Consider the following 27,696-nt stretch of genomic DNA (forward strand, 5'->3'; position numbering starts at 1 on the left):
GCGGGGGAGGAAACGCGGTCTATGAAAGCTCCCCAATGTCTGCAGACGGTGTGATGAATTAGCGGTGTAAGAGCGGCTTTAGGGGTGATCCCGGATCGGACACGTCACGCGGAGTGCAGCGCTGAGGTCAGGCACTCCGGGAGGCGTTGGACGGAGGATTGGCCAATACGCAAGACCTCGTCCAGTGACCTCAGCCTGGGAGGTAATGAATCCTCGGGGTGCACGCCTCCGGACGGCTTATCGCTCGGAATAAGAGCAAGCATGTTGCTTCCACCAACGTTCCTCCAGGGCCCGCGGTATGTACTAACCTTCATCGAGATATACCATATCTTGGTGTCCAAGAAAAAGAAAATATTCTGCCGCACAGATTCTGTGTATGAAAAGGCCGCGAACCGCAATCTTTCCCTGACGGCTTGAGAGCTATATCATACATTTTCATCAATGATAACTCCTTCGCATGTTGTTTTCCTTTCCTTGCGCAGCTCGAATCGAATACTAGGAATCGTCAATACCAGATGCCACAACCGCGTATGCACCGTCCCTTTGATCAGCCTCGGGAGCTGCGTTCTACAGTCGAGCACAGAATGGGAAATTTTCGTGGACAGTTTTTCCTCCTCGCTCTCCCCAACGAACACGCCACTATACTGCGCATGCTCGCCGCTAGCCTTGTCCGCAGAGTTCCAGATATCCTAGCGGGTTTCGGAGAACGTTGCAGGTCCGCGGAAACGATCTACGAAGGCTTCCTAATGTATCCGCTCGATGCATCCCCCAACATTGATAAATAATAATAAGAATCATCATTTATTTGCATTTTTTCATTACAAAACGAAAAAAGGTGGAAAAGAGGGAAAAAAGCTAATATTGCAGCTTGACGAGGCCCTAGTTCCCACACACACCTTGGCGGAAAAGCAGCGTAAAATAAAAATACAGGACCCAAGCAATCAAATATGCTCCAGCACACCACTCCAATTGTTATACTTAGAAAGATAACTAAAAAACATATGCCACTCAGAAACCATTTCAGAACTCATGCGTGACACTATACGGTATCATATAGAAAATGGGGTTGTAGTAGTTTGTCCGCTAACATTCGGTTTGACTTTCCAAATGTACACGCATCATTTGCTTCAAGTTCATTTAGTAAAGATGGCAACACGTACTTTAATCATGTAAAACCATAATTAGTACGGGGTGTTGAAACATGCAGGTCTCGCCATGGCGGGTAACGTATTTACGATCTAACTTAGTTAAACATGACAATGCAGATATGAAAAAAAAAAAAAAAAAACTATTGTCGTGTTTTAAGGCTACATTATCAGTCACAAACAACCGAAACCTGTGCAGCCGTTCAATAGGAATTACACGATGCTTGAAAAAGAGTTCCTTAGAAGGATGCAAAGAAGAAACATTTGAAACAATTCCAATAGCCCTCTTTTGGGTTAGTAGTAGTCTTGTTAAGTTATATTTTGTAGTTTGGCTCCAAAGTAAATGACAATATAAATAGTGAGTATAAACCAAAGAGTAATATAAAAGCAATTTTATACTAGTTCGAAAGACATGACGGTTTCTACAAAGGAGACCAACAGATTTGCTAGCTTTTGTATGGACATATTCAACGTGCTCATTCCATGATAATAATCCAGTGAAAAGTACACCCAGTGTTTTAACCGACTTTACCACCTCTAGTGTTAATGAGCGTAACGTTATTTAAAACGAATAAGATATTCGTCTACTTCGAGGTCGAAATAGCACACATTTAGTCTTTTCAAAATTTATTTTTAGTCCATTTACTTTGGTCCACGAGTCAATTTTTGAAAGAACTCCTATTGCTTTCCTTTCTATATCATCTGCTGAGCCGCCTTTAATAAAAATAGTCCTATCATCGGCATAAGACACAAGGTTTGCATGCGGTACGCAATTTTCAATGTCATTTATGAAGATTATAAGCAAGAGTGGCTTGAGCACACTAGCTTGAGGTACACCAGTTCTCAGTTTTTGAATGGTTGATATAATTATTATTATTAACGAACTGCATACGGTACTGTAGGTATGACTTAAATAGGTCTAGAGGCGTTCCACGTATACCGTAATTTTCTAGCTTCATAAACAAAATTTTGTGGTTAATTAAATCGAACGCTTTGGGGAAGTCCATGTATACACCCATGATGAGTTCTTTATTCTCAAAACATTCTATCATTTGTTGCTTTTGTACTAACAGTGCTGATTCAGTTGAGCGATGTTTTCGGAAACCGTGCTGACTATTAGAAATTATTGAAAATTTTTCTAGCTAAATATGAAGTCTTTTATGCATGATTTTCTCAAGGCCTTTAGAAAAAATGAATAAAAGAGAAATAGGTCTGTAGTTTTTAAACGTATTCTTGCCCCCCCCCCCCCCCCCCCCTTTAAACAAAGCGACAACCTTAGCACACTGCATTGCTTTAGGAAAAATACCAGAAGAAAATGACAGATTAAATATATACGTTAAAACCGCGGTACCACTATGTCGAGAGTATGCTTAATCACTTTGATGTTAAGATCGTCTACATCTTGACTCCTGGAGTTCTTCAAGTTTTTAAAAACTGCAAACACTTCACCCTCATCAGTAGGGCTCATAAAAAAAGGGTTTTCGAAATTACGCTCAGGAGGTGTAGCTATATCACTTGATTGGCTAACAAAATAATTCAATGCATTCGAAGCACAGCCGGATAAATGGTCGTCTCCGCAGCTTATATTATCTAATATTTGACGCTCGTGGGTGAGGACGCAAGAACTTATTTACCCTTTCCCAGAGTATGCGCGAATTTTTATTATCATCTCTTGTAAAGAGGGTTGTGTAGAATGCGGACTTCGCGCGTATTAACCGGTTAGTTGGTTACGATACCTTTTGAAGGCCCTTAGGTCTTCAGAGTCTCTTGTATTTAAAAAGCGCTGGTATATGCCGGTTTTCTTATGCACTTTGTGCAACAACTTTTTCGTCATCCACGGCTTGCGCAATTTTTTTACAGAGTTTTACGGTTCAATAAAGAAAACTATAATTGTATACAGCTTTTTAAGTGTTCGTAAATGTTCGATGAGTTGAGCAATTTGATATATGGACCAGGAGGCGGGTGTAACAACCACGGATACACCCTTTTCCTCCCAGGGTGTATTCGGCTACCTAAAGTCGGGGTCACACTGCTTATACATCATAAAAAAGGACATACAGATCCGAACGCGAGTCACCGCGTGATCCGGTGACTCGCGGTTCATCACTGGTTCATCACTGATCAGCATCGTTGTTATGTAGGGGGGCTGAGTGGATTGGACGTATGCGTGCGGCGGAACCATTTTAGTTGGGCGGCGACTTGCGCCACCTAACCAGTGACTTCAACATAGTTAAGTGAGTTCCCACCAGCCTAAAAAAAAAAAAAATGCTTTTGCGATATGAGGAAAAAAAAAAAGAAAGAATAACCTGCGGCGCAATAAAGATATTTGTACCAAATAAAAAATGAATTTATTTTATTTAAATTAGATATATTTGATTTATGTAACTTTATCTTTCATATTTTTTTAGATATAGCAAATTCATTATCAGTTGTTTCAATGAAACTGAAACAAAAATTCTTCTAAATTAAATAAAAAAAGATATTAAATTGTGCTTTAAACGTTAGTAAGTATACTTTAAGTGCCTTAACGCATTAACATACCCAAATGTGAGCAACTTGAGATAAATATTGAAATCTTGGGGAAAATACTTTCATCTTATCTAGGTTCGAGGATAACCCATGCCACACAAACGATCTCACAGAGCAGAGCACTTTCATCCTGAAATGCTGCCTACCCATGGAGTCAGAAAGCTCAACGCATCTTGTCGGTCGGTCAAAATCGTCCTTGTCAGAATCATCCGAACGCCGCAGGTTGGAAACGCACCGCACCAGAGAAGCGATGACAACACTGAAGCGGTCGAAGGAAAGAAGAGAGCCGGACACTGCTCCTCCATTAGCCTTTACAGAGAAAACACACACAAAAAAAGTAAACATCCTGATCGGTGTTAACCTCAAACATGGAGCGCTTTTTTTTTTTCTTTTTTTCTCCACCTTGACAATAATTTCTCCTCCGATTTAAGTCAAAAATCAGTGAATTCATCAAAAGTATAACTTTATTGGGGGAGACTTCAAATCTGAATAAATATTGAAATATTGTTCTCAAGTTTGCTTTTTTTTTTTTTTTTCTTTTTTCCCTGAGAAAGGGGGTTTGATTCAAGTTAGGTAGGAAACTTTACGTGATATAAACGATTACATAAATCATCAATTAAATCGTGATTCAAATTACGATTAAAAACACATTGCTTTTTTTTTTCATCCTGCATACAGCTCTTAGGCAAAACACACCACATTCGGTTTTCACAGACACAGAGACGCATGAAGCACGCGTGACACCAGAATCACGATACTTTTGTCTGCTCCTCAGCGTTACATAGCCGACATTATTTGAAAAGCTATACTTTAAGAGAGGACATACAAAAAAAAAAAAAAAAAAGAATAGAATGGCACAGCCAAGATTATTTGACAGAGTCGCTACAACAACTTCCGCTAGAGTGGTTCCAAGCGGGTATGCTGTCGCTATCGCACACAACACCCTTGCCGGACCCTTTTTACACTCTTAGGCCTCCAGAAAACCATAGAGTGTGTTACACAAAATAGGCCCGATGAAGGGCTGTAGCGACGTGTGTAAGTCGTCGGAGCATCCTTGTAACACCTAAGAGGGTGTAAAAATATCTTCATGTGTGGATTGCCGAAACGAGGAACCGAATTTCATCATCGACTATTTTGCGACAGAATGCAACCCTGAGAACCAAATGCTCAGTCTGCGAGACACTTTGCCGACACATCACGCAAGATGCTAGGGCATTCCGCAAATCCAGATGGCTCCAGTAATTCTCAGTGCTGTGCAGTAACGTCATCGTAGACTTTCAATCAGTCAGTGCAACTGCACAAAAGCCCCGCAATGAAACGGAGTAAATCCGTAAAAATGCAATGCAAAGAAAAAAAAACAAAAAAACAATGGCGGCAATCTCATTTAGCCTCGAACCCGGGCGCCTAAAGGGCCACAGCGACGTCGTTTTCGGAGAAGCCGGCTTCCACGAAGCCTGCATACGCTACGCCAAGCACGTCATCTTTTGAGTGACGGCACTTAACGAGCCACAACCGGCCCATTTTAGGTATCAAAATTAAGAATAGTAATAAAAAAAGAAAAATAATAAACCGCTTGTTTCGGTTTCTTCCTTGTCGCTTGCAGCATCGAGAGAGAGACCGTGGGGCTTGCAAGCTCTTCAGGCAACGTGAGCTTTTAACGGGCACGGCCGCTCCGCGTGTGAAAAAACCTCCTCCCCTTCTAGCAAATCCGACATCTAGAAATGCGTGCGTCTACTCGGCGTTTATAAAGGGCCCGGCATCAGGTGCTACTGCGACAAAACAGCGACAGCAACGCTCGGGGACAGCGAGCTTCCCCCGGTTTCCGCGTCGCGTCGCGACCGTCGCGCCTCGTTTTCTCGTTTTTATACCGAAGTTTTTTTGTTCGTTTAGTTTATTTCCGTGACTGCCTACCACCCCCTATCTCTCTTTCCCCCGTTCCTTTATCACCGCTGCGTCGTCGCGGACTGCTCACTTCTTTTAAACATAATACTCCAGCCGTACGCATCGAGAAGATTCTGAGTACGAGAGTGCATTTCACCGCGTCGTCTGCTACCCAAGTGCGTCGTCTGCAAAACAGAGCATCGTCTGCTAGTCAGAGACTGCCGGCCGCCAAGCCACCGTAGCCTTCTGCCCCGAGCCTCGACTCTACCTTCTGTTCGAACTCTTTCGCCAGCGCGCTATTTATTATTGCTCTTATTTATTAACTTACATACGCAAGAATTCCACTCGCAGTGACGAGACCGAAGACGCATTCTGCAAGCTCCTACGACGAGAAAATGGCACAAACAAGAATACATCGCCACGACCACTCTTCCTCTTCATCATCATCTTGCCATGGAACCTTATCGGAGTGCGTCTTCTGCTGCGTCTTTCTGACTGCCTTCTCAACAGCGGCTATGTTGAACTCTCCGCCCGCCGGGAACGTGCTCAGCAGCCGTACCGGTCAGCAATCATCGCTGTCAGCATGCCAGGACTGCGCTCTTCGGAAACTAATCGAAGACCCCAACAGCGAAGAGTACCGTTACGCCAGGATCGAGTTCATCAAGCAACAGATCCTCAAAAAGCTCCGGCTCAAAGAGCCACCCAACGTTCGAATCCCGAGATCCGTGCTGCCTTCGGTGCTCGCCGATCGGGAGGTTCTGCTGTCCAAGGGTGTTGATGATGATGATGCATTTGCGACGAACTCTCGGACCCGGGACGATTTTTACGGAACTATGCAGACTGCCGTGATCTTTCCACAGAACGGTGAGTGTTTCGAAACTTCTTTTCCGTCGTTGATTGCTCGAAAGAAGATGCCTCCTTAGTGTATAATAATTTTTTATTTTTTTTTTTAAGGAGGGGGGGGGGGTTGGAGAGATGGGCGATAGCAGACGCGTAGTATTACTTCTGCGAACAGGCGAGTGGCTTGTGCTCGCATCATGTAGCTTCTCTTAATGCCAAATTCGGGAAAAAAAAAAAAAAATCTTTTATCATAATTTTGAGTAAAATTACATAGTCTCTATTTTGCGGTTTTGACGAGCAGATATCTGTTAAGGTTCGGGGCGGAAGGTTCGAGGAATAGTCCACGCAAGACCTATGCTTCGCCTATATTTTACGCTGTGGCCGCAAAGTATCACGCCGCTCACGTGCTACACGCACACATAATGTCGGAAATGATCCCTGCACATAATGTATAGCAAAGTCACGGCTGTGAGCTAGAAGTATATTACCTAAATACCTCCTGTCAAGATTTTTCTACACCCGGAAAATTGCGATAAATCCATCCAGTTGAGCTCTACCATTCCATATAAATGACGTCAAAGACAAGGTGTCCGTGTGCAACGCACGCGGTCGTTTACTCGCACAAACCGTCGTTATCAAATAGTTTGATTATAATCTCTGGCAGAAGACGGAGCGGAATTCTCCCAGATAAAACCTCTGACCATGAATCGTTGATTGTAGTTCGGTGGACCGCGTGACAACAACGCTGCCTTCCGCCATCTTTTAGTGAGCCTCACGTCAACCACGGTGCCGAGAACTTGCGTAACGGAGGTGATAACGAGGCGATGATTGCGATGATCGCTTCCTTCGGGGATTAGGGACAACCATATACATTTAATTGCCACAAGCTAATGCAGACACCGCGAGATCGTCCGAGGCTCAACCTTAATTGCTCCAGCGCACCACGATTTTGCTATCAGCATGACCATGCAAGAGCAAGAGACGCGGCGTCGCATTCATCAGTCTTGCACAAACAAAATAACTAGTCACTGTAAAAAAAAAAAAAAAAGTTTTTATGTATACAAATTAACCGAAAGCGTTTGCACAGTTCGTCAAATCGGGAGGACTTCCTCCAACTTTTGTGTGCACAAACTACACTCTCTTCTCGTCGCAGACGCTTCATCGCACGCGATTTACGAGATACAAAATCAATTTCTGCATTGGCAAGAAAAGAAAACCTAAGCGACATGGAGCAAGTGCCGATACTTGATCCACGTCGATTCCGTTTGTGCCGGGCCGGCTTAGCGACAGCATACTTCAACCGTTTATTCGAGGTAATCTGTCCCGTGCACACAATCTCGGATTAGTAAAATGCCTTAAATGTCACGTAGTGTGAAGCTATTGATACAATGAATTAGGCACGTAGCCAGGATTTTAATTTGGGGGAGGGGGGGGGGGGGGGCTTATGGCAAAATCAAGGTATTTTGGCAAAATGCTGCATGAGGGGGAGGGGGAAGGGGAGGCCCCATGCGAAATAAAAGATTTCGAAGGGAGGGAGGGGGGGGGGGATTGCAGGCACGCAGCCAGGGGGGGGGGGGCGCCCATGGGCTCCCCCCCCCCTCCCTTGGCTACATGCCTTCAATGGATAATACCGTTGTAATACCCGGCTGCATCTAATCGGTGGCAATATCGGAGTAAAAGCTAACTCCACGTTATTTTCCTGCATATCACATAAGCAAAGATGGCGACTATTCGCGAAAAAACACTCTGTGCCGACATTTCAGTGGTTGCAAGTTGCGACAGTGAATTAATGCGCGAATAATTCCGCATTTATTAACTAATCACTCGACAAATCATTACGTCCCGTTGAGCTTTGGGTACACAACTCGGATTATTCTCAATTCACGACCGATAAAGACGAATTAAAAGACTAGGCCGCTTTGTCAAAGAAGACGCGTGTTTAGGAGAAAGACGACAGAAGTTCTCAAAGGTTCGGGTACTGATATTATCTGCTACAGAAGAGAAATGAATAACCAAAGCTCCCAATACTTTCTTTTACAACTTACGACAGCCAACACGCATGACGAGGCACATTTTGCGAGAACAAGATGGCGGCTTTCAGTTTATCCTGCTGGAGTGTTCCGCCATTAGGCTTCAAAAACCGTAGCGTCCGCCCAACGCCGCCTGTATCGGTCCGCCTTGACGCTTGCTCTGCAGTCGCAACATTGCCACAGCCACAAGCAGCCTCCACGTACCAGACACCGGCATAATCTTGAGACGGTGAAATAAAATATCCGAAGGAAGTCTAGTTTCCTTACAAGACTTTTCTTTCTGTCTCTCGCTCCAAAAGAAGAGAGGAAGAGAGAGAAGTGATTTATCGGCCAAGTTAAAAGTTGTGAACTGCAAAATATCATGTTACGTTTTTTTCTTTCTTGAGAGGGGGGGGGGGGGGGGGTTGTGCAAGGTTATCACGCATTCCGGTGGAAGTAGCAAAGCCCTTTTCCGGTGCCGGTCAGATTGGCGTAGGGTTCGGCCTCTCTTTCAAGGCCGAGGACAGCGCAGCCAATTAAAGATTCCAGAATACGTTTTTACACAAAGGAGCGGTTTTGACCCGCGGTAGAAATATGGGGCGTCTGAAGCCACCAGGCTCGATCTAAAATGGACCGCAAAAATCGACGCCTGCACGAAGCAATCTAAAATTTTTGTCAATGGTGTATTTCACAAGGCCGTTTTGCAGCGAAGCTGTTTACGGCTAGGGTTCCGTGAATTTTTCGTGTGCGTGACCAAAGACTCTCCGCTCGCACCGCCGCACGCGCAAAGTAAATAACCAAAATAAAGCGTCGACGAACGCGCATGCAAGTTGACATTTGTTTTAGGCTTTTGCTTTAGAACAGTTACTGCTGCAGATGCCGGCACGTGCGGAACACACTTCCCTGCCTTCTCCTTGATGCTTGGGTAATCAAGCATCAGAAAGAAGGCAGGGATGGGTGTTCCACGCGCCGCACGTGCTGGCCTCAGCAGTAGTAACTTTTCTAAAGCAAATACCTAAAGCAAAAGACATCTTGCACGCGCGTTCGTCAACGCTTTATTTTGGTTATTTAATTCGAGTCTTTTATACGGGGAAGGTGTCCGCGTGTGGCGCGTGGAACACCAATCCCTGCATTCTTTTTGGTTCTTGGGTAATATAGCAAATGGTCTATCCAGTAGATTAGTTATCGATGGGGACCATTTTCAAGATCAGTAGACTCTCAGGTAGATAATAAAGGTTTCTCAACGATTTGCCACTACGCGACCCGCCTCGGCCATGTCTACGCTCGCATCGCCCTCTCTTTGTCGTCGTTCCAAGCGCTAGCGTGTTTAGTTCCCTTTCCTCCCGCTCTCCCGAGGTGGCGGGCCCGTCGCGCGTGTCTAGTTTCCTCCGGCTCCTCGGGGCGTGTTTGTGTCATGTGCTAAACAACTTCGCTGATCATCAACCATCACAGAGTGGAGTAGCTCACAATTCTTTTTTCTTCTAAAATTACAAAACGTAACTCCCTTTCTGTAATATAAAAAAAAGGGCTAACAAGAACAAACTTGCCAGGGTCAACGGCGGGCGGCGAAGCAGACGACTGAGTCGAGCGGCGGTGCGCGTTTGGCGCACGTATTGACAGACGGCGCTACTTCCTCAACGAGGCGAGAGTTCCTGTACAGCTACCTACGGGAACTCTAAACGAGGCTGCTCGCAGCGACCATGACCTACTAAAATGAAAATAATCTTTTAGTAGTGTGCCTTTAATTAAAAAAAAAAAAAAATAAAAAAAAAAAAAAAAAACGCGGCAGCATAACGACGGCGTTTCTTGCTGCCGACAGATTTCGTCTGCGTGTCGTCTGCTTTGTTTCGCTAACGGCTACATTTCCGACGCTATCTATCAATACGTGCGCCAAACGCGCCCCGCCTATCATCTGCGTCACCGCACGCCGTTGACCCTGGCAGGTTTTTTGGCCCTATTTTTTACAGGAAGGGAAGCTACGCTTTGTAATTCTACAAGAACAAACAGACTTGTGAAAGACACCTTTGGCGGAAAGTTTAGTTTGCTTCGTGCAGGCGACGAGTTTTACTGTCCATTTTAGAACGAGCCTGGTGACTTCAGACACCCTATAGTTGCATATCCACTCACATTCGATAAACATAAAAAAAAAATTTTACAAACGCACGCAGAAGCTTTCACGAATTAAGTACAAAACGAGCGTGTCGGTAACAGTGATTAAACATGAGGAATATACATAGAAAGGGAAGTCTTCGTTGTCCGTCCCCCCTTTCTATGTATCTTCCTCACGTTTAATTACGCTCACGAATGATTCCCTCTTTTTCTTCACTCAGAATTTCCCACGCTGCGAAAGACTATCCCTGCGGTTTTAGCAACGGAACCTCCGCAACGAAAGACGGGCACGGTAGTTGAAACGAAAGCAGACGACAATATGACAGGTGTAACGTGGCCAGACGAAAAAAGCTAGCGCCACCAACAGTACCCAATTAAAGCGGCGTGCTCATGAAGCAGGAATCCGACAAGAAATGTGACGTTTTATCATTATGGGCATGCATTAAAAGACGCCAAGAAGGGGATTATACCTGCGAACCCGCGAATTTTGTCGGGTGCGCAAATGAACTCCACGGTTTCAATAGTTTCGTCTTGGCTGCTATCAAAGCCGATGTTGAAAGCGTAGCGCGGTGATGTCATTTTGCATGCGTCTCGTAAATAGATTGTCGGTTTCCACACTGCTGAGGATAAGAAACCTCCGTCGCGTAAACACATTAATTACCCCCGAAAGACGAGTACGTCGCAAAATAAAGAGTTAAGCAGTTTCACCTCTGCTTATTTTAAAAGGGCACTTCGCAGTTTTTTTAGCGACCCCAACTACTTTCTTACCCGGCATGCTATTTAGTATATATATAAATACAGAATAGCACTTGAGAAAACGACATATGAAGGTGATGCCAAAAGTTTCTCCGCGCTTCCTAGTGACGTGACGTAACATGGAAAACTAGCAAGTCGAGCAAGTGTAAAAACCAAAGTAGGCTGTACATCTTTGTGTATGTGTGTGGGCGTGTGCACATGAGCTCCAGATATGGGCTTGTGTTCTAGTAGTAGCAATGTGTGCGTGCGTGTGCGCGCGTGTATATATATACATATAAAAATATATACAAGCAGCATTAACCAGTGCGGAAGTGCTGAATAGCCCATGCTATTTGTTCGAGCCATAAAATTCACCCTTCAAATTCTCTTCCCTGCAGACACTCACCAGTGCATGTCCAAGGGCCCGCACCCAGGGAACTGCTTCTCCTTCCGGCTAACGACCGAGATCAGCAGCCGTAGTGTGACGCACGCCGAGCTGTGGGCCTTCAAGTCCTTCGACCCTACCCTGACCAACCACACCTTCGTGGTGTCCGAACTGTCCGTGGACCCCCACCAGAACCACCAGCACCTCCGCAAGCGAATCATCGCCTTCGAGACGGCACCCCACAAGTCTGGTTGGTTCCGCTTCAACCTCACCCAGCTGGTGACCCAGTGGGCCATCCGCCGCAACCGACCCAGAGGACTCGAAATCAGCTGCAAGACATGTCCCTCAGGACAAGACGGCGGCTCCTCGCTCCTCGGCACGCAGGGGGACAAGCAGCCGTTCCTGGTGGTCCGGACGGATCCGCGGGCAGCACCCAGTCGGACCAGACGCAGCGTCGACTGCAACGCTTCCGTCTCCCGCTGTTGCCGGGAGTCCTTCTACGTCTCGTTCCGGGAGATTGGATGGGATGGCTGGATCATCCAGCCTGCGGGCTACTCGGCAAATTTCTGCAAGGGCTCGTGCGTCCACGACATCAGCGTCAACAAGTACCACCACACGACAGTGCTCCAGAGGTACCTGCAGAGCAGGCTTGTCAGCAACGAGACGCTGAACCTCAGCCTGTGCTGCACGCCGTCTCGGCTCTCGTCTATCTCTCTGATCTTTGTAGACCAGGACCAAGTGCTGAAGCAGAAGAGTCTGCCGAACATGGTCGTCGAGGCGTGCGAGTGCGCGTGAGGACATTCCCGTCTGGGTCTTCTCCCCAATGCCCCAACGTCTGCTTGCTCGGGCAACCACTTCAGAGTACGCTTTCTTCCACGACGCCTTGCACCTTGGCGGGGGTAGCGTTTCTGCAAAAACTTGCGCGTCGTCGAGGCGACGGTTGGGAAAACTGTCTCGATGGCCTGGCAGACGGCGAATCAAGAGGTTGTTGAAGCGGACAGAGCGAAGTTGCGCGAAGTTCGACGCTGCCGTCGACTACCAGCAAGATCTCGCGCAGCGCCAAGATGGAATCTCCGGCTTCCGATGAACCTTCCGAGCCAGAGTGTGCCACGGCGTCTTTCTTCCGAGTGCTTGGTGTGTGAAAACAATGAATCTCTTATTTATGTAAGGTACAACTTAGAGCCTATTTATGTACAACGAGCGACTCTTTCTATCCTCGCAAGTCAAAACTCCACGTCCTCTTATTCCGGAGGAAAGGTTTGCTGCTCCGAGGGACCACAAGTCTTCCTTATTTCTTCTTCGAAATAAAATTGAGACAAAACTTTTCAGTCCCCAGTCTGACAAATGAAATGTTTTTGCTTGAAACACTACCTATATCCTATTTCACAGACGAGGTACCCCTCATTGTAAAGCATTCGGGGTATTAAAAAGTAATATTCGTGGAAACTTTTGCTTTGGGTACTTTAGTGGTACTTTTGCAACAGCAGGGTCCTAGCGAGACAAAAAAAAGTGGTGTAGAGCTGCACTCTTCTCCACCGTCTTGAAACACGACTATCTTGAAGTTAGTGCATAGACATTATATCACATTAGGAATGAGGCATTATAATGCCCCACGAGTAACTGCATGTTACCATAACTCTGGATATGAAGACGGCGCCTGGAGAGAGACAGAAACCAACTCCGCAAGGTTTCGCAATCAAATTTATGGTTGTCAGAGCAAAGAAACGGAAAGAAATTCGTCAATACTGCAGTGGTGCGAGCGACATTTGTTAGGACAAAACAGATAATCGTTGCATTAAAAGAACACACAAACATAGAGCTAGATTCCTGATTGAGTTCCAACCCCCCCAAAAAAGAATGCTAAATTTTGCAGCAACTTACGGCATCCACCCATACCGAGCATAGCGACCCCAATCTCACGCAAGCGCGGCATAAAACTGGCACTGACCAGGCAAAAAATGTTCATTCTAATAACTTACTACGTCAATAAAAAAACCCTAACAACTAGACTCGACTCTTGGTACAAGACGGGTTTAACTGCCTTTTGCACTCATTTCGTGTATACATATATATATATATAGCATTAGATGTTGTCGGCACATAAATCCAACCACAGGCCACCCTTCCAAAAACACTCGGAAAGCGCCTGTTAGCGCCCAAACGTTGCTTAAGAAAAAAAAGATGGGGAAAAAGAATGTGTCACTACGCAACTGTCCGAAAGCAGCCCCCCCCAAAACATTGTCCATGAATTCGAGGCTAATAAGGGAATCTCCCAAACTGTACACCGTACACACTCTTGCATATGTACAGACACGTACACGGAACATTCGTACGTGTGCGTAGATGTTCTGCAACCTTCGACATACAGGGGCACAAGGGATAAGGGCATTGGGAGAAGAGTCGACGGCCTGGATGTTGCAACCAAAAGCCCTGACCAAGTCGGCGACTCGCGCGGGAACGTCCGCAGTATTTACATTTGGCCAAACGTGCACGAATGACACGGGTACAGAAGGCCGAGCTTGAGGAACGTTCGCAAGTATGCGTCCTAGCTCGATTTCGGGGGGCGGCCCAATCTTCCGAGTTTTTCCGAAAATAACGCCAGGCTTTCTTCGTGACGACTTGCGCAGATCGACGACACATTAACTCGATCCCATAGAGGTACGCCGATTTCCAACCAAATCCGTATTCCCATGCCCCGAGAATAAAAGGCGGGCGGGGTTAGGGAAGTCAGAGGTCGTTTTAACGTGCGGATCGAAGCCACGGATCCAATCGAGTCCTTCCTTTGGGGCGAGCGTTCGACCACGATGGAAGCGACAATTTTCGTGACGGATCGTCCGGTGATTCGAGTCGAGGTGTAAGCTGCACGGAGGATAAAAAAATGAACAATATTTTTGAAGAAAAAAAAGAAAGCAATTGTTTCCTCATTGCTCTTCCGAAAATAAATAACCTCGCATCTTCGGCACATGCAACGAGCAAACGGGCCTCGCCGGCGCCGAAACTACAGATAACGACGAAGCGACGGACACTGGGCCGAATTACGAGGATGGAAGGAGGGAAGGGAGGGGTTTGTCGGTCAGTTTAATTCCCGGCAGAACGAAACGGTCGGATAGTACGATCACCAAAGTCCCGCGGCACCCGCCTTCTCCGCGTCGACGGGGTTCCCGTGGCTCCTCCGAAACGAAACCCGGGAACCGCGAAGCTACGCTGCCCGAAACGAGCCTCCGACCAGTGCACTTAGCGTCCCACTCACCCCCTGGGTTGAAAGTCGTCCCCACGTGGCGACGAACGACGCCACAAAAGCCGAAGTGTCGCACCGTCGCAATCCAGGCGGTTGGATGCAGAAGTTCCGGAAAAAAATCCCGAAACGAGGCGAGTGTAGCTGTAGTCGTGGCGTCCTGACTTCGTCTGCCGAAGCTTCCGTGGGCTGCCAAGCTGGAGGGCGACTCGCGGCAAACTGGGCGTCTGCCATGCCCACCGCCGTCGCCACGACGCTGCCATGATCGCGACTGGTAGCGGTGCGACACTTTTAAGACGTCGTCGGGCAGAAATCGAGGGACCGCTTTTTGGGACGCGGTAGACAACACATCAATCGGAGATTCATTCCGGGCAGCGTAGCGAAACGGAGGAACGGCCGGCACCGCGCTCGCGACGAACGCCGGGTCTATCCCTTGTTGTCCTCGCCACTGCTCTCGCACTCGGCGGGCACTCCCGGGGACGCCGAGTCCTCGCTCCGGCTGCTGTCTGGGAGGTTGCCCTGCTCCGGGTGCATGAGTAGCCTCGCCTTCTTGGAGCACGGTCCGTCGCTGTCGTCTTCCAGGCTCGTTCCGTCTGCGTAGGACGAGCTGTCGGCGGAGAGCTGCGTGCCGTGGCTACTCCCCGAGGCCGGGGTGGACGACGGGTTGTTCTCCTCGGCCGACTTGAGGGTGGCCACGCGGCAGTCCAGCGCGCTGAACAGCTGCTCGGCGTCCTTGCCGTTAGCCTGTGAGGTACGCAAATGGCGATACTTGTCGGCTGTTTCGTCACGGTCCTCAGACGAACAAGTTCTGCCCCAGGAAACTTTGTTGCCAAAAGCAACACTACCTATTCCAAAAAGAAAAAGAAGGTATTGCTAATATTTTCAGGCAGCTGCACACGGCGTTTCAATTATTCCGAAATGATACGACCCTTAGGTCTGAAGCAAAGATAGTGCGACCAATTGTTCATCTTTTCGACGGGTCCCGGGGGTCTTCATGAAAGAACGGATGCATCCTGCGACTTTCTCCGCGATGGCTTCTCCAAACCCATGTCCATCCGTTAGGCTCTCCGAGCGATACGATTACCATAAAATACCGCGGAAGCGCCCACTCAAACTTTGGAGATAATCGTAAAACAATGGGGGATGGGTGCTTGTCCGGTCATCAATTTTACATATAAATGTACTGTGCATATTTTTTCAGATCTAACAAATTTGGTAACGGCCGCTTAATCTGGAATGGGCGGATGCGCGGTGTTCTGCGGTAGTACTGTAAACAACTGTGTTTTTGCGAAGACCCGATTTTCACGAATCGCCTACAATTTGCCATAATCAAGTCCCACAAACAATCCTGTTAAGACGTAAACACAGTGGAATCTATATTGAGATCCCATCGTGTTGCGAAAATTGGAACCAGTGGATATTTTCAACACTTCAACCTTGACCTAAATTGCGAAATATTGAGCCCGCAAAAAATAAGTCGTTTACAGTACTTGACTCCATAAATTTAATATGATAGTTCTAAAATCAAAGTCCTATGAATTCCAGCTGCCTCGGAACGGCTAGGCATAGACTGGGACATCTGTGGTATCAGTCGATGGTACCCATGAGTGCATGCGGCTGGCGATGCCCTAATATACTCAAACAAGCAGCAAAACACTATCTGTAAGGATCTAGCTCTTTTTTGGCTTACTTTGCAAAAAAACACCGACATTGCAGATCATAAAAAAATAAATAAAGTCCGACTAGCACCCCAACAACTTCAACTCGCCGAGGCAAAACAAACACGCCTAACCTTTCGTCTGCTTTCCTTCACTGCTTTTCTGTCGCTCTCTCTCTCTTTCTTCCTCTCAAACCAGTGACATCAGCATTCAGGATTTGCCGCATTCTGCTCCCATCATATCCTCCCCCCTTTGACCCCAAACGTCTGCAGTCCATAAGGCCAAACTGACAATAAGGTCAATTTGACCTAATGGAGAACTCTCCCCTGGCATCACGAAAAGATTCCAGACAAGGTAATCTAAGGACCATACTTTCGCGCTTGTCGTTTGGGCCGAATGCGCGGGGTTGCATACGGGGTCTGGTAAGACAATTACCTGGATGAGGTAGACTCGGATCCCGTCCGGATCGATGGCCGACGTCCGCACCGTCTTGGAGCTGGGGTGCTCCACCACCATCCCCGACCACACCTTGGTGTTCAGGATCACCCGCAAGCTGCCCTGGGTTCGCATAACTGCACCAAAGACCAAACAAACCGTGTCACCACCTCAGAGTCGGATATGAAGGATGTGTGTCAAACGCCGAATAGACTGAATCCGTCTTCCTGCTCCGTGTGTGGTTGCAAGACATCATCGGTACCACAGCAATCCATTTGTCGTGTAAGTTAGCAACAAAAAAATTTGACATCACACGTAATATTTGCCTAACGCTAAAGTTCATCTGCATAAATGCAGTTACAGCAATAAAGGCCCATTCACACCGTTGCGTTTTACCATGTTACGTCGAAGTACTACCGCAAGGCGCCCGGACATGCATTCTTCATAAATATTGTGCTAAGCTAGTCCCTCAACTGGAGGCTACGCTTCATTCAAAGGACAGGTGTTTCAGTATTTTGCGGTCATATCTGCACTTAAATCTATGCAAGACACTCAGATGTACCGGGTGTCCCAAATAGCGGCCAGGCTCTTTAAATCGACTGCGAAATTCGGTTTCTTAACCTATCGTGCTATGAGTTTGCACAGTGTTGCCCACAGATGGTGCATTTTTTTTGTAAAATTTGCAAAGAACAAATTTACCTGAGGAAAAAGTAAAGAAAGAAAAAGGCTTAACTCCTTTGGAAACGCAGTGACGCCACCGGTCTTCAAACAATAAGGCGCTGTTTCACACGGAAGACAAGAGATGGCACAAGTGGTCACGATGCAAACTGCCGCTAACAAACGAGCATACGGCGCCGAGAGCCGGCGTCATTTGCAGACAATTTTTTCGACTCAAAAGCGGCGCGAGCTCTTTTGGTATCACTTGCCAATGCATTATTTTACCATCCTTACTAAAGAAACACATTGAATGGACACAAAATCAATTAAAAAAATAGTTTGCTGGAATATTTTGACTTTTTTTCTTTTCTTTTTTTTTTTTTTCGGTGTAATCATGTTGTTTGTTTTGCAGGTCCTTGTTGTTACCGCACCTGTTTTTGGTTCTGCGACTGTTGCCACTGCGGAACGTGCGGTGCTTTTGAGTCTAAAAGATTGCCTGCTCATGACGCCGACTCTCGGCGCCGTATGCTCGTTCATTGGCGGCAGTTGGCGTCGCAACCGCTTGCGTCATCTCTTGTGTCCCATGCGAAATGGCGCCGTATTGTTTGAAGACCAGTGGCTTTGCTGCATTTCCATAGGAGTTAAGCCTTTTTCTTTCCTTACTTTTTCCTCAGGTAAGTTCGCTCTTTGCAAATTTTACAAAAAAAAAAAGAAATGCACCATCTGTGGGCAACGCTGCACAAAATCGTAGCACGATAGATTAAGAAGCCGAATTTCGCAGTCGATTTAAAGAGCCTGGCCGCTCCTTGGGTCACCCAGCAGTCAAAGACTACTGCAACAACAAACCTCAAAATTGTTTGCCCACCCTAATTACCGCAATAATTTGCGCACAGTTTACGAACAAGGCGCGCATGTTTCCTTTCTGCTTGAGCAGACTGCTAGACAATTGTCATGCTCTACAAGAAAAAGCTCAGCCATAGTCGAAGCCGCAAAAACGCCGCATGTGTCAGATCCCAGGCACATGAACACCACATTCAGTCTCGCAGTGTGCGCAAAAAAGGTATCTCCGCGTCATCGTCTTCAAGAGTGCGACGATCGGCTAGACGCACATAACCAGTTCGTAAATAGTACGTAATCATTAGAGTGGTTACGGTAAAACCAACGAGGAGGAAAAATTGAGGCGGAGCGCCGAAGGCAAAGCGCGACTCACCCAGCCTCGACTGCAGCACGCCGTCCACCTCCTGGTCGTTGAGCCTGAGGTTGCCTCGCCCCCGCTCCTGCCAGGAACCAGTCACCTTGTCGAAGGTGAACAGCTTGCAGTTGATCTGTGTGCCCAAAACAAAGACCTTCATCGCTCACCCGTACAAACTTCAAGCGACTGGACCAAAATAAAGCCGGTGCAGTCGCAGCCAATTCCTGCCAGTTTGCGCGAGGCTGGTAGCCGAAAAACTGCCGCGACGGGAGACCGCCCCACCTGCGGACGTTCAGGCATTGGTGAGGAGATTGAACTATGAAGAGTGCAAGTCTGTCTGCTTCTTGTGGTGACGTCAGGACGCTCCGATTGACTCTTATTAAAGGATAGTGGATAGACCTGAAGGCAGCTTGCTTTGAGGTCTGCCCACTATCCTTCAATCGGAGCCAATCAGAGCTCAGTGGTCTGGCGTCACCACAACTCGTACAAAAAAACCAGACAAACTTGCGCTCCGTATAGGGGGCACTCTTTCCAGTTTGTTTTCCCCAGAGCACGGTGTTCACTTAACACGAGGCCCGTGGGCTTGACCCTTTACGTAATGTAAAGAGCATCGACAATGAACAGAGTGACACTGGCGGGACGCAACAAGCCGAATCTCCCCCGAAAGCGGTTGTCGGAGGATGCAAGCTCGACCTGCTTTGGCCTTTGTGCCGAGCAGGTGCCCGTCACATGCACGGTGCATCGCTCAGGCGGGCCGGAGTGGTTACACGAGAGAGACCGACCTCGGACGACGGGAGAACTTGGGCCCTGACCAAACGTAGACCGAGTGCCACATCATTGTTGTTGTGCCCTAATGCGTGTGGTTCCTAAAGTTGGCTGCTTGGGGTGCGGCGGGTGGATCTCCTTTCCAACAGAGCCCGGAATGCGTCTCCGGACGGTGCGGTCACTGTGTCCTCGTTCGTGGTGTCTCCATTTCTGGCCGACGACGGCGTCGAAGTGTCACGCCATTGCTACATTCTCCGACATTACGGTCCACGAAAGTTTCGACAGCCACGATTTGGGACGTCGCGACAACAGAGACACTCGTCTGCTCTTACGTTTTGCCGGAACTTCAACGATCGGCAGCCACTTTAAGACAACTCTCGGTGCGTGAATCCACAGAATGTTAAACGTGCCGGTCCAACCAAGACGCTTCCCAGGAACCTTAACGCAAACGGAGCGTGCGGGGCAAACGTACCTGTAGGACGTTGGATTCATTCTCCTCTCCTGTGACCACCGTCACCTCGTTGTACCTCCGCTTCACCTGGCGAGACTGGTACTCCTCCGCGGACTCGGAGAGGCTCTTGGCGCCTTGCCGGCTCGAACCTGAGCGTTCCGCATTGTGGGCGGCGTTAGAATCATTTGCCGACGATCGCGTGGCAGAGTTTACGGCCAACGTGAGGCGCCTCTTCGCGTTTTTGGCATCGACGATGTGACACCACTTAGTACAAGTCCTTTTTTTTCGTTTCTCACACTGAAAATTGAGAAGACAGCGGAAGTACCCTGTCGTAGAGGTTCCTTTGTTCGTTCTGTACGGCGGTCTACAGCACTTCAATCGCATGAAGTGAGAATTTTATTTATATATTTATTCACACATGCTACGTTCTACAGTGAGGAGACGTGGCAGGAGAGTGAAACATACTTGATAAAACGGTACACCAGAACATTTAAAGCAGAAGACAAAAGGCGCCCGTGTTAATTACTATTTTCAGCGTAGCACGACTCTGAGTGAGGAATCGGGCAACGTTGGGTACTGTTATTTTAATTTAAAACCATGTCTCGGTGGGAGATTACAATAAAATGCTAATATATAACTTTAACAGAACACAAAGGGTACCAAACTAATATGGGACAAAAGAATCCAGGTACAACAAAGCCAAATATGGATCGTTCAAATAATAAGACGGATCCAAGTAATAAATAAGGTAGTAAAGTGGAATGAATGCCAAGGTAACAAAGTAAATTGAATATCAAAGAAAGAAGTTGGGTGGCACCAAGGCACCAATGTATAAGGTAGCAGCGGAACAAAGTACTACAGAGGTAGACAGGAATAGGTGCCAAAGTGACACATTACTAACATTTAAAACTGCAGAAGCTACAAGGTGGGAAAGTACCCAGGTGTCTTTGTGCAGAAGTGTAAACAAGACAACATTGAAGTGGAAAGAGGTGCACCTGGGGACGTAAGGTCGGTGGGCTGATCCGACGAAGCCACACTCTGTCCGGCCTGCATCTGCTGGAAGGTAAGCTCCGTGGACGACGGCACAGAAGAGTCTGACGAAACGTCGTCATAGTTCTGGGAACAAGCGAGACCAAAGCACAATGACGGATGGCGCAAGAAAGCAGCCCACAACAAAGAAACTCTCAAGCTACGAGCACGGTGTCGCAGACGGCTGTGCACCGAAACGTTGCAGACATGCACCGATATGCCGAAAAAACCGTCGGGGGATGCACAAAAACGTTGAAGGGCAGGACAATGCACATGAAGATTCTTTTTCAGACCCGGTCCCATTTTCTTCGCACTATGTGCTTCGAGATGTTCACTCTAAGCAGAATTTTTTTGCTGAAGTTTCATGTATTCTTTTTGAGTAATCAATGTTTTGTGACCCCTATTTGAAAATTTACCCCCAGTCTGCTAATTCTTTTTTTTCTTGCCAGCTTCAAAGTTGAAGACTAAAACAGACTGGCATAGTGTTATGAAAGCCTCAAAATTTCCTGAACTTCAAGGTTGGTGTCTAACCTGAATAGACCCTTTTCAAAACTTTGAAATGATGCACAGATCATGTGCGGCTGCACATAATCTGTGCATTATTTCACAATTTCGGAAAGGTGTCCATTTAAGACACCCAAAATTAAAATAGTCATGACCTCTATTCCAGCGATGCTACTAATGTAACCTATATTTAGCAGCAGTGTGCAGCCTTCTAGGAAATATGACACCACCCAAAGTTGCCAGATCAAGATTCGAAGGGAGTCTACTCTAACTGTGATAATCATGTCACGCATCCACTTTCTATGCTGGCTAGGAACGACACAAGTTCCAACTGAGAAGTGACGGATATAAACTTACGGCAGCTCTCTCGTGCAAGTTCTCTCCAAAGACAAATCCGTCTGGTGGCACCGTCGGATGTGGCGAGTGAATCCTAAAATGCAAACATACGAACGAAAGATATGAAAATGAAAATACATATTTTATAACGGCGTCTGTAGCATTCCGTCAAACATTCCTCGGGAATCTCAGTTCTTATTAAACACATTCTGCGTTAAAAAAAAGGGGGGGTGGGGGGTGCAACTTAGTAAAAGTTATCCCTCGGCCCGGGAATCCCAGTTCTTATTAAACACATCCTGTGCTAAAAAAGAGAAGGGGGGGGAGTGCAACTTAGTAAAAGTTATCCCTCGGGTCAAAGTTTTCTTGGTTGGTGGCCCAGCAGCCATTAAAGAAACGAACAAAACAATTTCAGTCGCCTGCCCTTAGTCCGTACGCATCCACAAATGACGCATCAAAATGCGTAGGACAAACACTCACGCGTCGTCCGAAGAGTTGAGGAGTCCCGCCGCGCTGAGTTCTGTCGAAGACGTTCCGTTCCGCAGTTCGCCAACCGGCGGCGCCAGGCCGTGGTTCTCTCGGCTGTTGCTTCTGTTCGTGCCACCGTTGTTGCTCGTGTCGCTTTCTTCCGCCAGCGCTTCGCTCCGCGCGGCCTCTGTTGCTCCCACCATGCCGTTGGTCACGGCCGCCGTGGCCTCGCAAGTCGAGGACACCTCACGGAGGTCCCTCGGATTCGACGGGAGGTCGGCCGCCGAAACGTCGTCCTTTGTCTCCGCCCCCGCGGTGCTGCTGTCTGTTTGTCGTCAACGGGAAGAAAGAAACATTTCAATAAGAAAACAAAAAGAACGGTAAGAAAAGTAAAACATTACAAAATTTCTTGTATGAAAGTCCTGTCACACTGGTCATACTAAAACCGTCTGCAGACAAGTTCAAAACAGACAGACGTGTCAAGCTAACATGCTTCCAACGCGCTTCGGTCATGCCTGCAGATCGTGTCATCGTGCCTGGAGCGAACACTGTGTCTCTTGTACATACTTGTATGCTGAAAGGGGATTTATGCCTGTCGAGGATCGCAAGGTACCTAGGCACACAGGAACAGCTAATGGGCAACTATGTGGACTTCTGGTATGCTTAAGGTAACCTACATTTTATGTTTCAGTTAGTGAAACTGCACATTATAGGCTGATTTTCTAGTAACTTCAAACTGTGGCAAGATGCATTTCTACAAGTACAAGTATGAAAGAGGGCTCTGCATGGTGAATTGATATCATGACACTGCGGTCCGCACACCTCCCAACGCAAACGCTTCGTTTCAAGGAAGTCGCAGAGTGACAATCAAATTGCCGTTGGTTTGACACGTACCAGATAAAGCGTCTATGTAAGAAGCACAGCGAAATTCAAGAGAGAAACGCCTGTCCGATTATGTCTTATTAGGCACATCTTTAGCTGACGGAGAAAGTATACAAAGGCTCAGGACGTGAAGGCCCGTTCACACTTGCAACCGAGGACGGCTGGAAGACGAGATCTGTTAAAACTTCTTAAAATTCCTTAGGACGAGGGAACACACTGGCATTGCGGCGCCATCTATGCGGTGACCCTGGAACTGCATTTCACAAGAGCGAATATTTTGCGGGATTTCCGAGATCAAATGTGCATAATACCCATAAGAAAGGCTCGTTTATAACGTTGACAAAAATGTTTCGAGCCAAGAAAAAAAGGATAATGCGTGAGAGAAATAGAAAATATACCAGACCGCCAAGTTTACACTACTACCCAATAGATGGCACCAGAATCCCTCTGGTTGTAAGAGGTTTTAAGGAACCCAGTTTTAAGAGGTCGCAAGAGTGTGAACGGGCCTTGATTCATTACGTTTGTGCCCCTCATAAATTTTCCCAGTTTTGATGTGACATCAGCCGCGCAACAATCGCGAAAATGTCTCTTAATTATTTACGTACAGAAAAAAAGTTAAGTGTACCGAAAAAAGTACATTGCAAGTAACTGTGCCTGTATCTAGCAGCTTGAAATAATCCCCCACATTTACGATCCGATGGCTCGTAAAACGTGCCACTCACTATGTTGCTGGCGCAACTTCTCACTCGCTAAGAGAAGAGGCTTGGCGACTCAACCCACAGAACTTGCACAATGACTCAGCAACTCTATCGCAAAAGAGAAGGACAGGCAGTGAGGACAGGCAGTGGGGGGACCCACCCAGAGCGGATGAGGACTGTTTCAACTTCTCCGCCTGGAATGCGAGGGCGGACGGCCGCAGGACAATCTTGCTCCCAGATGATGACACGGCGCACGCTCCTTCTGCAAGCGACAGTAAAAATGGGGCGGCAACGTAATTGAGGGGATACTTCCACTAGGGTACATACAATGTGCTTCGAACTGGTAAGTCTACTGCCCCCTCAAAAGTGCTCTCAGGAGTCGGTGGCATAGCCAATAATTTTTTTCTTTTTGGGAGGGGGAGGGGGGCCGAGGTGGGGGGGCTAAAACTTCGTAAGCGCCCCCTCCCCCCCTTCCCCCCGTGCTACGCCCCTGTCAGGAGTAGCTCAGACTAAGCAGAAAGATACCACTGAAAGTGGCCAGCCTCTTCACAACACTGGCTTGCGCCTTTGGCCTTCCAAGATTAAGCGAGTCGTGCAAGTAGGTGAACAACACGACTCTTCTAAGGTAAGTCGTAACAACATTTTTGGGTGAACAAATTTGAATTTATAGATTCGTTCGACGACGAATTGAGCTATGGGACACAGAATAAAAGGTACGTACCGGCACCAAGGACTAACGTTGGCGGCGCCACGATCGGCTTCGACTCTGCAAGATGAGAAGGGTACACAAAGTCGCGGTTATTCCTTCGCTCTTTTCGAGCCCCAGTCCCACGGTGCCCCGCTTGTCGTCGCCACAATCATCGATGTCCCGGCCAACATCATCATCATCAATGCACCGAGATGAGTGTGTGCTGCACCTTTGTTTTCCGTGCTGTCCGCCACGCTCCTCGTCGGGGTGGTGGTCTTGATGGCAAAGGGGTTCTGCTGGATACGTGCCATGCCCACTAGTCCGGCTGCAGTTGAAACCAACGGTAAACACACTCCGTCTCCACGAAGCTGAACGAGGACGCTTTCAGCGCGTCTTGCTTTGTCCCAGCTTGAGTGAAAATTGATTGTGAAAGGGTGCAAGCCAGAAGCTCTCTTTTACACAGAGCCTACTCGCAAACAGCTGCGCAACAAAGCGACATCATGTGCCACCGATGGATTGCAAAGCGTCCCAGATTCAACAGCTGGATTGTTTGTGGATTCTGGAAGCCATTCCCCGCCAGACTTCTCGCGTCGCAGACAGCTGTTGTCATTATGCTCCAGCTAGCCTCGCCAACTGAAAAGGCATGCATGCCTTCTGTCGGACCAAGGCATGATCCTGTGGCTTCTCACCATACTCGGCTCTCTGTCGTGCCGCTAGTACTAGAGTCACTCAATAGTACTGCCCCTCAGGCCCTATTCTGAACTGGATCTTGAACCTAGATAAATGGTACTGGCAGTACCCTTTGTAAGCGTACAAGGCTGTGAGGAAGTGCACATAAAATGATCCGGCATAAGCCTGTACAAACTGAGGCAGCAGGCAACCCTGGCTATGCTGCACGTAACTTGAGAGCACAGAAGCCATGTATGCGAGATGTGCAGATAAAGAGGAAGACACTCACTGCCTGCTGAAGACAGACAAGAGCTGGAGACTAACGCAGCCTCTCCATTGCCTGGGTTCTCTCCTGCTGCGATTGAGAAAATTTAATATCGTAAGAATGATTTCGAATGTAGGCCATGAAAAAATCTCCGGGGCATTCGACAACAGCCCAATGCCTCCTCGGTTCAGCACACGCGCCAATCGTGCAGTGCTTTGATCAAAGCAATCAGTCACTCAATCAACCCAGTTTTTTAAAAAAAAACTTAATGTTTCGTTGGAGCTTTTAATAAAGATTTTAATTATGATGTCCTAGCTTGTTTTGTTATGCTTGATAACTATGTGCTATTAATTTAATATTTGCCTGGGTTCTCTTTTCTATGCCATTTTGCCGGCAGCTTTGTAGGGCATTTCACAATGGTGTAAAGGTGTACTTCTCTTGAGAACCAAAACTTTTGGTATGCAAAAGGTGCAGAAAAAGTATTACATTAACTATGCACTAAATGTGTCCAATACAAAACAGCAAAAAAAAAAAAGTGAGCATTTGAAGTTGTAACAATCTAAAATTTATAATAGCAGTGAGAAAAACATGCTCTTCGCAGTCTTGTTGGAAAACTCAAACGCGCTTTTGTAGCAAGAATTAGGTAACCAATAGACAAACACGAATTAACCAAGCAATATGCAATGTCGTCGTTCAACGTTCTATGAAACCGTAATCGATTGAAGCAGTAGCTTATGGGCCGCTCTCCGCTCATTTCAAGGAACAGACCCCCCAGGCCCCCCTGCGCGCTGTAACATAAAACCGCACAATCGCCCGACAGTCTCCAAGCGCCGCACGCCTAGCGTGTCATTGCCGCAATATATAACAAACAAAAAAACGTCGGTGCATTTGCTGACCTTACAAATTTCGTCACCGCGACGCAGAGCAAACCACCAAGACGCCCCATCGAACCACAACCTATGTTGGCGGGCAAAGTGTAATGTAAACACGCTGGGTGATACGGTGGGGCGAAAGTGTGTCGCACACCTCGAAAACGTATCGGCGGTGAGAAACTTCCAGTGCTCGCAGCGGTAGCATTTATAGGATCGAAACTGCGAATTCTCGCGGTGGGGTGGGAACCAGTTTAACCGCGAAAACCTCTCGTGGGACCTCATGGTATTGGATTGTTCTTCGTAAGAGACCAGCGCGTCAGCGCCGTGCTTGTGTGGACGCTTTTTTTGGTGTCCGACGTAACTTTCGCGCGGTGTTGGGTGTAAGCAGTACGGCGCGATTTTCTTTTCTTTCTTCTTTTCGCTTCTCGTCAACTTTGTTTGGTCCCGACGCCAGGTCCACCGCTGACGTTTGTGTCAACGCGTACGAAATGCTGAGTGATAATCATTGTTTACCGATGTTCACATCTCCGAAATCATTTCGAAACAGCATGGGACTCGCATCGTGTCTAGTCGATCGATACCACGTAATTAAGCTGCCAGTGCGGCGACGGATATTGCAGGGAGCTAACGGAGCGCCCGAGTTGGCCCCGTTTAGCCCGACTGAAAGGGAGAACGGCTGTCCTTTCTTTCGTACCATATCCAAAAACCTCACCTTTCTCCGCCATTTTGAGAGCTCCTATCTTTTTTCCGTTCGTTTTGCTTTCCACCAGAAGGCGCTGACTCGGGAGTCAGCACTCTGTCGAGGCGTCAGACAACTGGATCTACGTTTAAATTAGTTAAAGGCAGTGTCTGCGTCGACCCGGTCTACGCAACGCCCAGCGTTAGGTAGACCCAGAATTCTGATTGGCTATTAAGAAAAAGTCACGTGTCTATATAAATTGAGTGAATTATTTTGTTAAGTTTATTTATATAAGTTTTAAATTAGTAGAAATGAAATTATATTAGATATATTGAATGCATTCTGAGATAAATATTATATGCAATGTCACGTGTTACATTTGATGAGAAGCGGGAGAGTCCCTTCGTTTCCCGCGTTTTGACCGTTGTTTACCTTTTCGGCTCCTGGTGTTCCTGCAACCTTCGCAAGTCCACCTCCATTTGTCGTGAATCCCCGTTTCTGAGCGTTGATTTTCCCTTCTTGGTGTCTTGTTGATTTTTTTACGTATGTATTTCTTTCGCGAGATTCCGATTGCCTGTGTATT

At 47.2% G+C, this 27,696-nt stretch overlaps 2 protein-coding genes across 3 annotated transcripts; one reads left to right on the forward strand and one right to left on the reverse strand.

Annotated features, from left to right (window-relative positions):
• Positions 1-5,068: 5,068 nt before the first annotated feature.
• LOC115329081 (growth/differentiation factor 8) lies at positions 5,069-12,978 on the forward strand. The gene is made up of 2 exons (XM_029990538.4): positions 5,069-6,419; positions 11,647-12,978. Exons 1-2 carry the CDS (start codon positions 5,951-5,953, stop codon positions 12,426-12,428), a joined length of 1,251 nt encoding a protein of 416 aa, XP_029846398.2. The 5' UTR covers positions 5,069-5,950; the 3' UTR covers positions 12,429-12,978.
• A 338-nt stretch (positions 12,979-13,316) lies between these two features.
• LOC8034202 (ran-binding protein 3) lies at positions 13,317-27,285 on the reverse strand. 2 transcript variants are annotated; one of them, XM_029990539.4, is made up of 12 exons: positions 27,147-27,285; positions 25,587-25,652; positions 24,858-24,953; positions 24,662-24,706; positions 24,101-24,202; positions 22,373-22,685; positions 21,917-21,989; positions 21,022-21,142; positions 20,048-20,175; positions 18,829-18,943; positions 16,962-17,098; positions 13,317-15,612 (listed from the first exon to the last, which is right to left on the reverse strand). In XM_029990539.4, the coding sequence occupies exons 1-12, from the start codon at positions 27,157-27,159 to the stop codon at positions 15,295-15,297; spliced, it is 1,527 nt and encodes a 508-aa protein (XP_029846399.2). In that variant the 5' UTR covers positions 27,160-27,285; the 3' UTR covers positions 13,317-15,294. The 2 variants fall into 2 exon arrangements, with proteins under 2 accessions (XP_029846399.2, XP_029846400.2); XM_029990540.3 differs by having other exon boundaries at positions 25,587-25,649; positions 27,147-27,235.
• Between the last annotated feature and the right edge of the window lie 411 nt (positions 27,286-27,696).

The sequence above is a fragment of the Ixodes scapularis genome, unplaced genomic scaffold (assembly GCF_016920785.2).
Source record: "Ixodes scapularis isolate PalLabHiFi unplaced genomic scaffold, ASM1692078v2 PGA_scaffold12__126_contigs__length_90152505, whole genome shotgun sequence".
Classification (NCBI taxonomy): Eukaryota; Metazoa; Arthropoda; class Arachnida; order Ixodida; family Ixodidae; genus Ixodes; species Ixodes scapularis.